This window comes from Protopterus annectens, chromosome 4.part0 (genome assembly GCF_019279795.1).
Source record: "Protopterus annectens isolate FY-2018-M chromosome 4.part0, PAN1.0, whole genome shotgun sequence".
NCBI classification, from domain to species: domain Eukaryota; kingdom Metazoa; phylum Chordata; order Ceratodontiformes; family Protopteridae; genus Protopterus; species Protopterus annectens.
The window spans coordinates 106,583,730-106,596,310 of NC_056733.1; the positions used below are offsets into that span (position 1 = coordinate 106,583,730).

Consider the following 12,581-nt stretch of genomic DNA (forward strand, 5'->3'; position numbering starts at 1 on the left):
GGACCTGTCAATCCTAAATACTTTCCTGGATGTTCCAAAATTCAAAATGTTAACACTTCAGCAGCTTCTGCCCATGCTGGGCAAGAAGGCTTGGCTAGTTACTTTGGACCTCAAGGAGGCATACCTGCATGTCTCAATCAGACACTCATGCAGAAGATACCTCAGATTCATAGCAGGCTCAATGCATTACCAATATTTTGCACTGCCCTTTGGCTTATCTACTGCACCCAGGGTCTTCACAAAATGCCTGGCTCCAGTAATTGCATTTTGCAGACAAAAAGGAATTCAAATATATCCCTACTTGGACGACTGCCTTATTCAAGCAGAGAGCAAGGACATTCTTCTAAAGCATCTGGCGTTTGTAAAAAGATTACTAATTTGCCTAGGGTACACAGTAAACAAAAACAATTCAAAACTAGTGCCCTCTCAAGAGATAATATTCCTGGGTGCAAGCTTAAATACAACTACCCAGATGGCTTATCTCACGCCAGACAAACAAAGGCAACTGACTCATTACTTTCAAATGATGGCAACAAAAACCCAGCTCCCTGCAAGAAAAATTCTGCAGGCCCTGGGCTTCATGGCATCCTGCATTCTACTAATTCCATATGCAAAACTGCATATGAGGAAACTACAATGGTATCTAAAAAGTGTTTGGACTCAGCATTGTCACAGCCTGGAGACAATCATAACTTTTAATTCCCTACAACAGGAGTTTCGATGGTGGTCCCAGGCCTGTCACCACAACAAGGGACAGCCTTTCACCTTACCCACAGCCAGGCAGACAATAACAACGGATGCTTCAGATTATGCTTGGGGGGCACATATGTCAGGAAAATGTATTCAGGGCACATGGCCCAAGGAACAAATGCATCTTCACATCAATCAGAAAGAGATGCTAGCTGTATAGAATGCCTTGACAGCTTTCAAGGACCTACTACATCCAGGACAACTATTAATAAAGACGGACAATACCACAGTTATGTGGTACATAAACAGGCAAGGGGGCACACGTTCCTACCCCCTTTGCAGGCAATCCATGACTTTGTGGAACACAGCACTGACCTATCAAGTACATCTGCAGGCACAATTCCTGCCAGGAACAAAAAATACACTGGCAGACGAACTAAGCAGAAATCTCCTGGATCCTCACGAATGGAAACTAAATCCACAGGTGTTCAGCATGATAACGAGGAAATGTGGACGCCCAGACATAGATCTTTTTGCCTCCCCTCACAATTACCAAATACAGAAATTCTACACAAGAACTTATCACTCTCAAGCATGGAAAGTGGATGCTCTATCATTCAGCTGGAAAGGCCTGACAGTCTATGCCTTCCCTCCGATGCCTCTTACCAAGGTGCTCCTAAAAGTCAGACAAGAAAGGCCAAAAATGATCCTGATTGCCCCAGACTGGCCACGCCAGCACTGGTACCCAATCCTAAAGAACTTGTCTCAAGGCCCAGCTTGGCCTCTACCTTAATTTCCTTATCATCTGACACAACAGAACAGTCAGATTCTGCACAGTCAACTCAGAACCTTAAATCTGGCAGCATGGCAGATAATGTAGCCACTCAGACTGCACCTTTCTCTAAAGCTGTTATGGATATCATTTTAGAAGCCAGGAGGCCCAGCACTAGGAAATCTTATGCAGAAAAATGGAAGAGATTCTGTGCTTGGAACCAGGCACAAGGGCTCGAGCCACTTGTCCCTAATATACCTCAGATTTTACAATACCTAACTGAGATGCTGGACAAAGGCCTATCTTCCTCATCAATTAAAATCCATGCCTCTGCCATTTCAGCTCATTACAATATGGAACCTCCTATTTTTTCACATCCTCTACTACAACAGTACCTCAGAGGGGCAAAAAATATAAGACCCCCAAGGAGAGCACCAATACCAGCTTGGGATATCAGTTTTGTTTTAGAAAAACTCACACTGCCTCCTTTTGAACCAGCCAGCACAGCTGATCTAAAATTCTTATCATGGAAGACTGCTCTGCTCCTAGCAATAACTTCAGCATGAAGAGTCTCAGAGTTACAGGCATTAATGGCTGTGGAACCTTTCATCATTTTTCATCAGGACAGGGTCTCTCTTAGGACAAACCCAACATTCATGCCAAAAATGGTCTTCAATGTTGCCTTGAACCAATCCATTAATTTACCTACTTTCTACCCAAATACCCAGAATAAAGAGGAGAGACTACTGCACGCTTTGGATATACACAGTCAACTACGATTCTACTTGGACAAAACAAAAGCTTTCAGAAAAACTGAACAACTGTTTGTAGCATATGCTGCAGGATCACAAGGAAAGCCTATTGCAAAGCAGACAATTTCAAAATTGATAGGCCACTGCATCCGCTTCTGTTATGCACAACATGGCAAATCAGTGCCTAAGGGCATTGGGCCTTATTCTACCGGAGCAGCAGCCACTTCAGCAGCTTTTCTCAGAGGAGTACCTACCAAAGACATTTTAGAAGCTGCAACATGGAGCTCAGTGCACACTTTCACCAAGCACTACCACTTAACTCTCTACCTTAAATCCAGAGCAGGCTTTGCCACTGCAGTTCTGCAGGGCCTGGTAGCCTCTCCAAATCCAATTTAGACCCAGCCACCCAACCACTGCTTTGGGATTCTACCCAAGTGTAATGACTGTAGCAGTGAAACACGATGAACATAGTACAGTTGTGTACCTACCATAAATGTAGATGTTCGAGTATATTCACTGTTGCAGTCCAGGTTACCCACCCACCATCCCCCTTTTCATTGCTGGGACTTTTCTGTACTTCTCAACTCTATACAACCTATGTGGTATATTTGCTTGTAGATGAAGGAAATGTTTATAGTAATATATGCATGTTTTCTGGCATAATTTTATCTTTCCAGTCTTCCTATCTGGGGGCACCTGACATCTGGGGCAAGAAAAACTGAAGAAAATGGCATCGGTTGCAACTTTTATAACCCTGGCGCACTGAGGTCAGGGAAGAGGTGACTGCAACCGACACCGGACCAAGACTTTGGAACTCGGGCCGACTGCAGCTCGCCTGCCAGCAGGATAATCCAAGTGTAATGACTGCAACAATGAATACACTCGAACATCTACATTTATGGTAGGTACACAACTGTACTTTTTCTAAACTTCAGAAATACTACTGTAATGATCTGACACTGTGATATGCAAAGAACTTCACAATTTTATCTATATGAGGTATTGGGAATGTTGATCCTTAACAGAACGTTATAATTATTGAAAAAAGCGTCACAAACACCTTAATGAAAAAGTGTAAGAAACATAGGAAAGTGTTTCCATTACAGCTCTTTGACATGCATCCATGCCGACATTGCCTATCCCTGTATATGTAAATCACATTGTGATCTACATCCTGATTGTTTTAATGTTGTTCTTGGAGAACTTAATCCATACATTGAAAGTAATTCACTGTGTATTTTACTTATTCAAATGTCATGGCACAGAACTTTGATTTGTTTCATTATGTTTGCTTTTAAGGAGATGCTATTATGTCTGGTGTTAGCACTGATGCTACTTCTACTAATGGCGATGACATTGAGAGAGGTGGACTATACCCCATTCAGACACTGGATTCTCATGTACTTTTGCCCAGTACCAGTTCATCTAGTCGCTACAGTGTAGATTTTGGTGGCATTCCCAGATGTCAGTCTCCTACTCAGAGTGACCCTTTTCCCTCAGGAAGTAGTCTTTTGTCTAATGGGTCACATATTAGTGGATCTTTGAGCTCACTGGATTCAGATGCAAGTGGAAGTGTGACTTATAACACAGAAGGACTTCACACAGAATTTTCAGCACAGAGGACCTCCAGTCTACCAGACAATTCTCGAGCCAAACGGTTAAGCTTCAGGGACTCTAATGAGTTAGAATCGGACAAGACTGACAAATATGCATTGCCTAAAAGTCCTGGAAGGGACGAGGTAGACCACGCACTTGAACAGGAACCGAGGTAAGTTAAATAATAAATAAATAAATAAATAAATATATATATATATATATATATATATATATTTTTTTTTTTTTTTTTTAAACTGCTATAGCAACACAAATTAATATTTTTTTGGTTTCAACATTATCATATTTCCATTTTAGAAAAAGATCACTTTTTGCCACTTTGCTGTCTGTGAGCTATAACATAGAGCTTATTACCAAAGCACTTTTGAATTTGTGTTTTTATGTAAAGATGTAGAAGTGTGTTAAAAGTCACATTTAGTGCCATTTTTTACTGTCACATCTTGTCATGAAAGTTTTAGGTTAATTTCCTCTTTTTTACCCAGTCTGCAGTGTTGTTTGCATACTCCTCTGCTCTTTCAAGGAAAGCAAAGATATTCATGTATTATGCACATTGGTCATCTGGGCTAAGCAGTCTTTTTAATTCTTTTTATTTGCTGACCTGCTGTCAGTCTTGACTCTGTTTGTTCCTCAGGGAGCCACATGTCAAACACTACCCAGATTGAGAACCATTTAGTGGGAGCCATCTTCCTGGAAAACTGTGAAAGTTGCTTCACTTGTCAGTGCATTGATAGCCTTCACATAGATGTCCTTCAAGGATGCATCTGCAGTCATAACATATGGGTTGTCCTGCCTCAGGCAGCCCTTCGGTCGGCCGGATTCCAAAGTCTGGGTCTGGCCTCGGCTGATGTCGCATCTTCCCGACGTCAGAGCTGCTGGGGTATAAAGGCATCAGCCGACGCCATTTTCCTCAGTCTTTCTTGCCGCGCGGTGCCCGAAGCAGAAGCTGTTCGCAAGTGCCGGTCGGTCAGATCCAGAGATTCAGCTACCGAAGACTTCTAAAAAGCTAAGTACCCGTGGACTCTTTCTTGCCTCAGCCGATGTCAGACAAAGTAAATAATTGTTTAACTTGTGGGAAACAAATACCTCATAAGGATTTCCATTCCTACTGCCTTCCTTGCTTAGGCCCAGACCAGGACGTATCCGCTTGTTTAGCCTGTGCCTCCTTCAACCGACGGACTCTTAGACGTCGGTCGGAGTTTGCAGAAGAGTTTTTTGGATCCGCTTTTGCATATAATGATGTCAGCTCTGCCCCTGATTCACTTCCCCCGGCCCCTGCCAAACCGGACAGATACTACAGGGTTCCGGATTCCCACTTCCACTTGTATAAAGCCCATGCTGCAGACCCAGAAACTATTTCTCAGGGCCCGAAAGGTGTTGCAGCTGCCACTGCCAAAAACCCACTACCCTCGGAAAGGGAGTCAAGAGCATTAGAGAGATGGGGAAAAAAGGTTTACACATCTGCTACTCTTTCTGCCAGGGCTTTAAACTGTCAATTCCATATGATACAGTACCAGGAATATTTGTTAGATCAGCTGAATAAAAAGCTTTCTTCTCCTGAACCTTTAGTCCGTAAGGCCCTTCAGGATTTGGTACACAATTCTCAGCAGATCAGTATTCATTTCTTAAAATGTGGCTATGATGCACTGGAAGCTTCATTTAGATCAGCTATGACTGGGGCAGTAATTCGTAGACATGCCTGGCTAAAAGAGCAATCCTTGCCGGATCATGTCAAGGCTAAACTCCTAGATGCTCCAATGGAGAAACAAAGTTTATTTGGCTCCCCTGCACAGGAGATTCTAAAGAAAGTGGAAGAAAAAGCAAAATCTGTGCAAACAGTTAAGGATTTTCTGCAGGTCCAACCTCCGAGGTTCAGCAGAAACTGGCCTTCAAAGAATTGGTCCTTTCCAGACACCTCCAAAGCACAGAGGGCAGGAATAGGCCCAAGAGGCAGAGGTCAATCAAGGGTGCCTACAGGGGTCGCCAGTGGCAACCTGCCAACCAGAGGAGTACTGCCACAGCTGCAACTACAACCACTTCCACAGGACAAACACAATGACTTGACTCTGATTCCGCCTACAAGGGAACAACTGGAAGCACCCTTGGGCGGAAAATTGGCTTTATTCTCAAAAAACTGGCATTGCATTACAAAAGACAAATGGGCATTGCAAACAATAGACAAAGGATACAGGTTTCATTTCCACACTTTACCAAGAAGGAGCGGAATGCCAAACCTTCCACCAAACCAGAAGCCAAAGGCTTTAAGACAAATCAACAATTTACTTCAGATGAAAGCAGTAGAAAGGGTACCATCTATGGAACAAGGCCAAGGGTTTTACTCCAGACTATTCCTTGTGCCAAGAAAAGAAACCCAATGGAGGCCTATTCTCGACTTGTCCGCACTAAACACATATCTCATTGTGCCAAAATTCAAAATGCTGACCCTACAGCAACTTCTTCCCATGTTGGGCAAGGAGTCTTGGCTGGTGACTCTAGATCTCAAGGAGGCATACCTGCACGTCCCTATACGACCAGATTGCAGAAGACACCTCAGATTTCTTGCAGGATCAGAGCATTATCAATTCTCAGCATTGCCCTTTGGCTTATCTACTGCGCCCAGAGTATTCACGAAATGGCTGGCATCAGTAGTTGCACATTGCAGGCTTCAGGGAATTCAAATCTACCCATACCTGGACGACTGCCTAATACAAGTGGAGAACAGGACAAGACTTATAAAGGATTTGGCCTATGTCATACACTTGTTACAGGCCTTGGGATACACAGTCAACATCCAGAAGTCAAGACTAGTGCCATCCCAAAGGATAACCTTTTTGGGTGCGGATCTGGACACAATAACTCAGATGGCTTTTCTCACAGAAGAAAAACAAAAGCAACTCCCAGTCTACTTCATGGCTTTGACAAGACAAACTCAGCTCACTGCAAGGAAAGTCCTGCAGGCCCTGGGTTACATGGCATCTTGCATAATCTTGATCCCACATGCCAGGCTGCATATGAGGAAATTACAATCGTACCTAAGGAATGTATGGTCTCAACACAGGCACAGTCTAGAAACCATGATTCCAATCATTCCATGCCTGAAAAAGGAATTCCTGTGGTGGGCTCAGGCCTGCCAGTCCAACAGAGGGTTGCCTTTCAACAAACCACAACCAAGGCAGACCATCACCACGGACGCCTCAGACCTAGGATGGGGAGCACACATGGAAGACAAGTGCATCCAAGGCCTATGGACTCAAGACCAGCTGAATTTGCACATAAACCTAAAGGAGATGCTGGCAGTGAAGCATGCAATCGAGGCATTCAAATCATTCCTCCAGCAAGGTCATCTGCTGATAAGGACAGACAATACCACAGTCATGTGGTACATCAACAAACAGGGAGGCACGCATTCTTACCCTCTATGCCGGATGGCAATGGATCTGTGGAACCTAGCCCTGAATCACAACATCCAACTGCAGGCCAAATTCGTACCAGGAAAAGAGAATTCACTAGCAGACAGCTTAAGCAGAACTACCACGGATGCTCACGAATGGATGCTGCATCCAGACATCTTCAAAATCATAACAAACAAATGGGGAATGCCAGAGATAGACCTGTTCGCCTCCCCACTCAACAACCAACTAAGGAAATTCTGCTCAAGAGTATACCACCCTCAAGCCTGGAAGGCGGACTCCCTCTCTTTCAACTGGAATGCCCTAACAGTGTATGCTTTTCCACCACTCCCATTGATGTACAGAGTACTACTGAAGATCAGAGAGGAACAGCCAAAGGTGATACTGATAGCTCCAGACTGGCCAAGGCAGCACTGGTATCCGCTACTGAGAAGCATGTCTGGGACGAACTCATGGCCTCTACCCCTATGGCCTCTACTTCTAACGCAGAACAACTTCAAGACACTGCATCCAAACTTGAAAACACTGCAGCTGACTGCCTGGAAAATTGCCTAAAACAAAACCAAACTGTCTTATCTCAGAGGGTCAAGGACATAATCCTGGAGGCTCGTAGACCCTCCACAAGAAAGACATACTCAGCTAAATGGAAGAGATTCCTCATTTGGAGCGCTTCAAAGGGTACAAATGTCACACTGGCAAACCTAGCACACATCTTAGAATACTTAGCAGAACTGTTCCACAATGGCCTGTCCTATTCCTCCATTAAGATTCATGCTTCAGCAATTTCAGCAGAATACAACATGGATCCTCCTATCTTCTCTCACCCTCTCCTCAGACAATTTTTAAGAGGGATCAAAAATGTAAAACCTCCAAGGAAACTCCCTCTTCCTGCATGGGATCTCAATTTTGTGCTTGTAAAATTAACACTACCCCCTTTTGAACCAGCAGCATCAGCAGACTTACAGTTCTTATCCTGGAAAACTGCTTTCCTTCTAGCAATCACTTCAGCAAGAAGAGTATCCGAGTTACAGGCACTGATGGCAGTGCAGCCTTTCCTTATTTTTCACCAGGATAGAGTGTCTCTGAGAACCAATCCTACTTTCATGCCAAAGGTGGTATCCAGGGTATCCTTGAACTAAGCTATTCATTTGCCTACGTTCTTCCCTAACCCACAGAACAGGGGGGAAAAACTACTGCACACCTTGGATGTACACAGACAACTACGCTACTATCTGGACAGAACTAAAACCAGCAGAAAAACTGACCAACTTCTGGTAGCATATGCAACTGGAGTGCAAGGAAAAGCAATTTCCAAACAGACAATCTCTAAATGGATAGGAAATTGCATTAGTTTCTGCTACTCTTTTCATGGAAAGACAGCTCCTGAAAATATCAGGCCTCACTCCACAAGAGCCACAGCCACCACTACAGCTTTCCTACGAGGGGTGGCTACCAAGGACATTTTAGAAGCTGCTACTTGGAGCTCCGTGCATACATTTGCCAAGCATTACAATCTACCTTTATACTCCAGATCCCGAGCAGGTTTTGCAACTGCAGTTTTACAGGGGATCATAACTACACCATCCTTATCTTAGTACCTCCTCCCCCAGTTTGGCTATGGTATTCTACCCATATGTTATGACTGAAGATGCATCCTTGAAGGACATAGTACAGTTTTGTACCTACCATAAATGTAGATGTCCGATAGGTATGCATCTGCAGTCAGGATTACCCACCCGCCTTCCCCTCTGTGGTATTCCTAGGGTGCTTACCCCTCTTTCAGCTAGCTGGGGGAATCTGTTATGGTGTATTTGTTTGTATGTATGTATATATATATATATATATATATATATATATATATATATATATATATAGTTTTATTCTGTTTGGAATTTTCAACTTTTATCCAAATTTAGCCTTCCTAGAGGGCACCTGGCATCTGGGGCAAGAAACGCTGAGGAAAATGGCGTCGGCTGATGCCTTTATACCCCAGCTGCTCTGACGTCGGGGAAGATGCAACATCAGCCGAGGCCAGACCCAGACTTTGGAATCCGGCCGACCGAAGGGCTGCCTGAGGCAGGACAACCCATATGTTATGACTGCAGATGCATACCTATCGGACATCTACATTTATGGTAGGTACAAAACTGTACTTTTCTTGCCCCCCCTGAGGGGTTCTACAGTCCACAGCCATACACCCTCCCAACTCACTGCTAAAGACCCACAGGAGGGGCCAGTATCTCCATTAACATTTCCCTGTAGTCATTAAACCCACCTAATGGCTCACCACTCCTTCCACTGCTTCCACTACAGCTTTGTGTTTTCTATATTACAGCAGTAATCCATGGCTGGATGTGGGTAATGCTGGATTTACCCACAGTTAGTGTGGTTTGGTCACTAGGTTATACAGTGACATTGTTTAAGAAAAAAATTAAGTTACTTATCTTAAGTAATGTCCTTGCATAGTGGTGCTCTTCCGCATTTTTGTCCGGTATCATGGTGTTTTCTTGATGTACTGCACAAGCATGTGGGATTTATGTTCTCACGTTTACACAGTACATCAGTGTTGTGTAAACGAAGCAGTGGAGAAAGGAATATCGCCGTTGTTCATTTTTGTTTTTTTTGGCTTTGTTTCGTTTTTAATTTTAAAAAATGAAATTCGGAGACGGGACAAAGAAAATAAAGGATAATCAGGTGCATTTCTCTAGTTTTGCATAACATACCTGATCATCCTTGTAATTTTCCTTATCCCGTCTCTCTTGTTCTTTTGAAGTCTCCAGTTTTTGTAAGTTTATTGTTTTTTTTTTTTTTTTTTTTTTAAATTAAAGAAAAGTAGAATTTTCATAGCATATATTAAAAGAAGAAAGTCCAGGCGGCTTTTTTTCCTTCAGTATATGCTCGATTTACAATGGGCATGCTGATTGTGTGGACCTATCAGCATGCTCACTTTTAAATGTTAATTGCCAATCATTGTATTATAGACTGTAACTTACCCCCAGATGGCTGACATGAGTACCTCCATCATTACAGGGGCATAATTATTTTGTTAAGGAGCTCTTCACGGCTCACCCCATGTGCATGCATACTTCCACACATATGCTGTCAAGAGCTACAGTCACTAGCTTGTTAGATCCAAACCCATGTCTCCAGTCCCTTGTAGCTGTGATTGTTCAAGAACCACCCCCTCCCCCAAAGTGTGAACAGGCATCTGAAGCATAATCTTTGGTGAAGTTGAGCACTCTCTTTTCTAAGAACTCTTCTGGCTTTTTATTTGTAAGAGTGCTGGATATCCTGAATGTAAGGGAGGGCATCAAAGCTTGTGGTTTAATTAGAACTTTAGGGATTCCGTACTTATAGGTTCGTAGGTAGGTACTAGGCTATCTGCCCGAGGGCATTTATAAGCCTATCCAGAGTGTGTCGGCTTTCACCACCTAACACTGTGCTATGCACGTAGGTACTGCGCGGCCAGAATAAACCATAAAAAACACTGTTGGCCAGCAGATACGTGAAACGGAGCAAAACAACAAAAACACCCAATATGTTACTGGAAATTCATAACTTTAATAGTCAGACCAGTTTCGGCAAATAAATGCCTTCTTCAGTGATACAAAACAAAAAAACAGAGGTTTATGGTGTTTATGTACGCATTTATTATGTTTCATCATGATTTATCATCATTATTTATGCTCATTATGCAATTGGTTAGTTTATTACGTCACTACCATTTATTGGTGTATCAATTTCTGTATGTGTTTTTGGAATCCTGTTCTAGCCATGTGTTTATTGTTAGTTTAGTGGATTGTTGTATTATCATTGTATTTTTTGGATATATATTTTCTTTTGCATATATCACTATTTTTGGATCAATTATTTATGTTGTCATTGCTGATCCTATGGATTCACGCTGCTATATCAACCTTTTCATTGATATCATGTTCAATAGTATTTTACACTTGAAACTGAAATTTTGGGTGTGGGATCCTACCACTTTTTACATTGGTAGGTTTGGGTTTCTCATTGGTTGGGCATGCTTATAAATATTCATGAAGTATTGCCTCTGTTTTTACGTTTTGTATTGTTTTTACGTTTTGTATCACTGAAGAAGGCATTTATTTGCCGAAACCGGTCTGACTATTAAAGTTATGAATTTCCAGTAACTTATTGGGTGTTTTTGTTGTTTTGCTCCGTTTCACGTATCTGCTGGCCAACAGTATTTTTTTCGGCTTTCGCCACCCGATTGATTAGTTAACTGATCCTATGTCAAGCAGAGCCAATAAAGCAATCCCAGGGGTGTATTTTCTGTTATCCGTCCACTCGTCAAGGTTTCTTTTGAAGAGTATTAGTGAGGGGCTCTGCCTGATGTAATTTGGAATTTTGTTCCAAAGCATGGGGAGTCTCTGTGACAGGAATCTATCCCTCCAGCATGTTCTATTTATTGTTGTGGCAAGGTTGGCTCACTAGAGTGTGTGGCTCGCAGTGACTTGGATTTCTTTAGGTAGAGCATGTCCATCAATTCTGAGTTGGACATGGCTTTGTAAGTCAGGCAGAGATCACCTCTGAGTAAGCGATATGCCACTGAGTACAGCCGGAGTTTTTTCAGTCGGGCTGCATAGGACATATGTTTGAGGCCAGTAATCCTCTTGGTGAGGTACTTTTGTGGTCTTTGGAAGTGTCTTGTGAGGTACATCCCAAATGGGGCATTGTACTCTATGATGGGTCTAATGAATGACAAGTAGAGGGGCATTATAACCTCTTTATTTCTAGATGCCAACCCTTTAGTAATTAGATGGGCCACATAGAAGGATTTCCTAACTACTTTGGCAATATGATTGTCAAAGGAGAGATTACTATCTACCTGGGTCCCCAGATCTCTTATTACCTCTTCTGTATTAAGGGAGCTGCCACCTATGTGGTAATTCGTGGGTGTTTTGTTTTTCCCAAATGGGATGACTATGCATGTTTTAGCATTTAGCTTGAGGCCATGACTTTGACACCAGGTGTCTGTCTCAGTAAGGCCCTTTTGGAGGATGCCCGTGTCAACCAGAGAGTCAGTTATGGCTCCCAGTTTGCAGTCATCGGCGAACTTGGTTAGCCATAGTCCTCCTGTGTTTGCCTGTACTTCTGAGAAGTATATGCTGAACAGTAGGGGTCCCAGGACCAAGCCATGTGGGACACCACTTGTGACTGGTTTAGAGTCGGACCTGGAGCCCGCTATTCTTACTGTGTGAGTTCTGTCTGTAAGCCAGTTGGCAACCCATCTCATGACGTAGGGGTTTATGTTCAGGCTGGTGAGTTTTTCTGTAATACCCGAGTGGGGAATGGTGTCGAAAGCCTTGGCGAGGTCAA

At 43.1% G+C, this 12,581-nt stretch overlaps 1 protein-coding gene across 1 annotated transcript in view; it reads left to right on the top strand.

Moving 5' to 3' along the window:
- Positions 1 to 12,581, top strand: part of LOC122799215 (myosin phosphatase Rho-interacting protein-like) — a 2,938,789-nt gene that overhangs the window by 951,524 nt on the left and 1,974,684 nt on the right. The window contains exon 7 of the mRNA XM_044068133.1: positions 3,514 to 3,982. Coding sequence (XP_043924068.1) covers positions 3,514 to 3,982 — 469 coding nt within the window. The remainder of the gene's footprint in view (positions 1 to 3,513; positions 3,983 to 12,581) is intronic.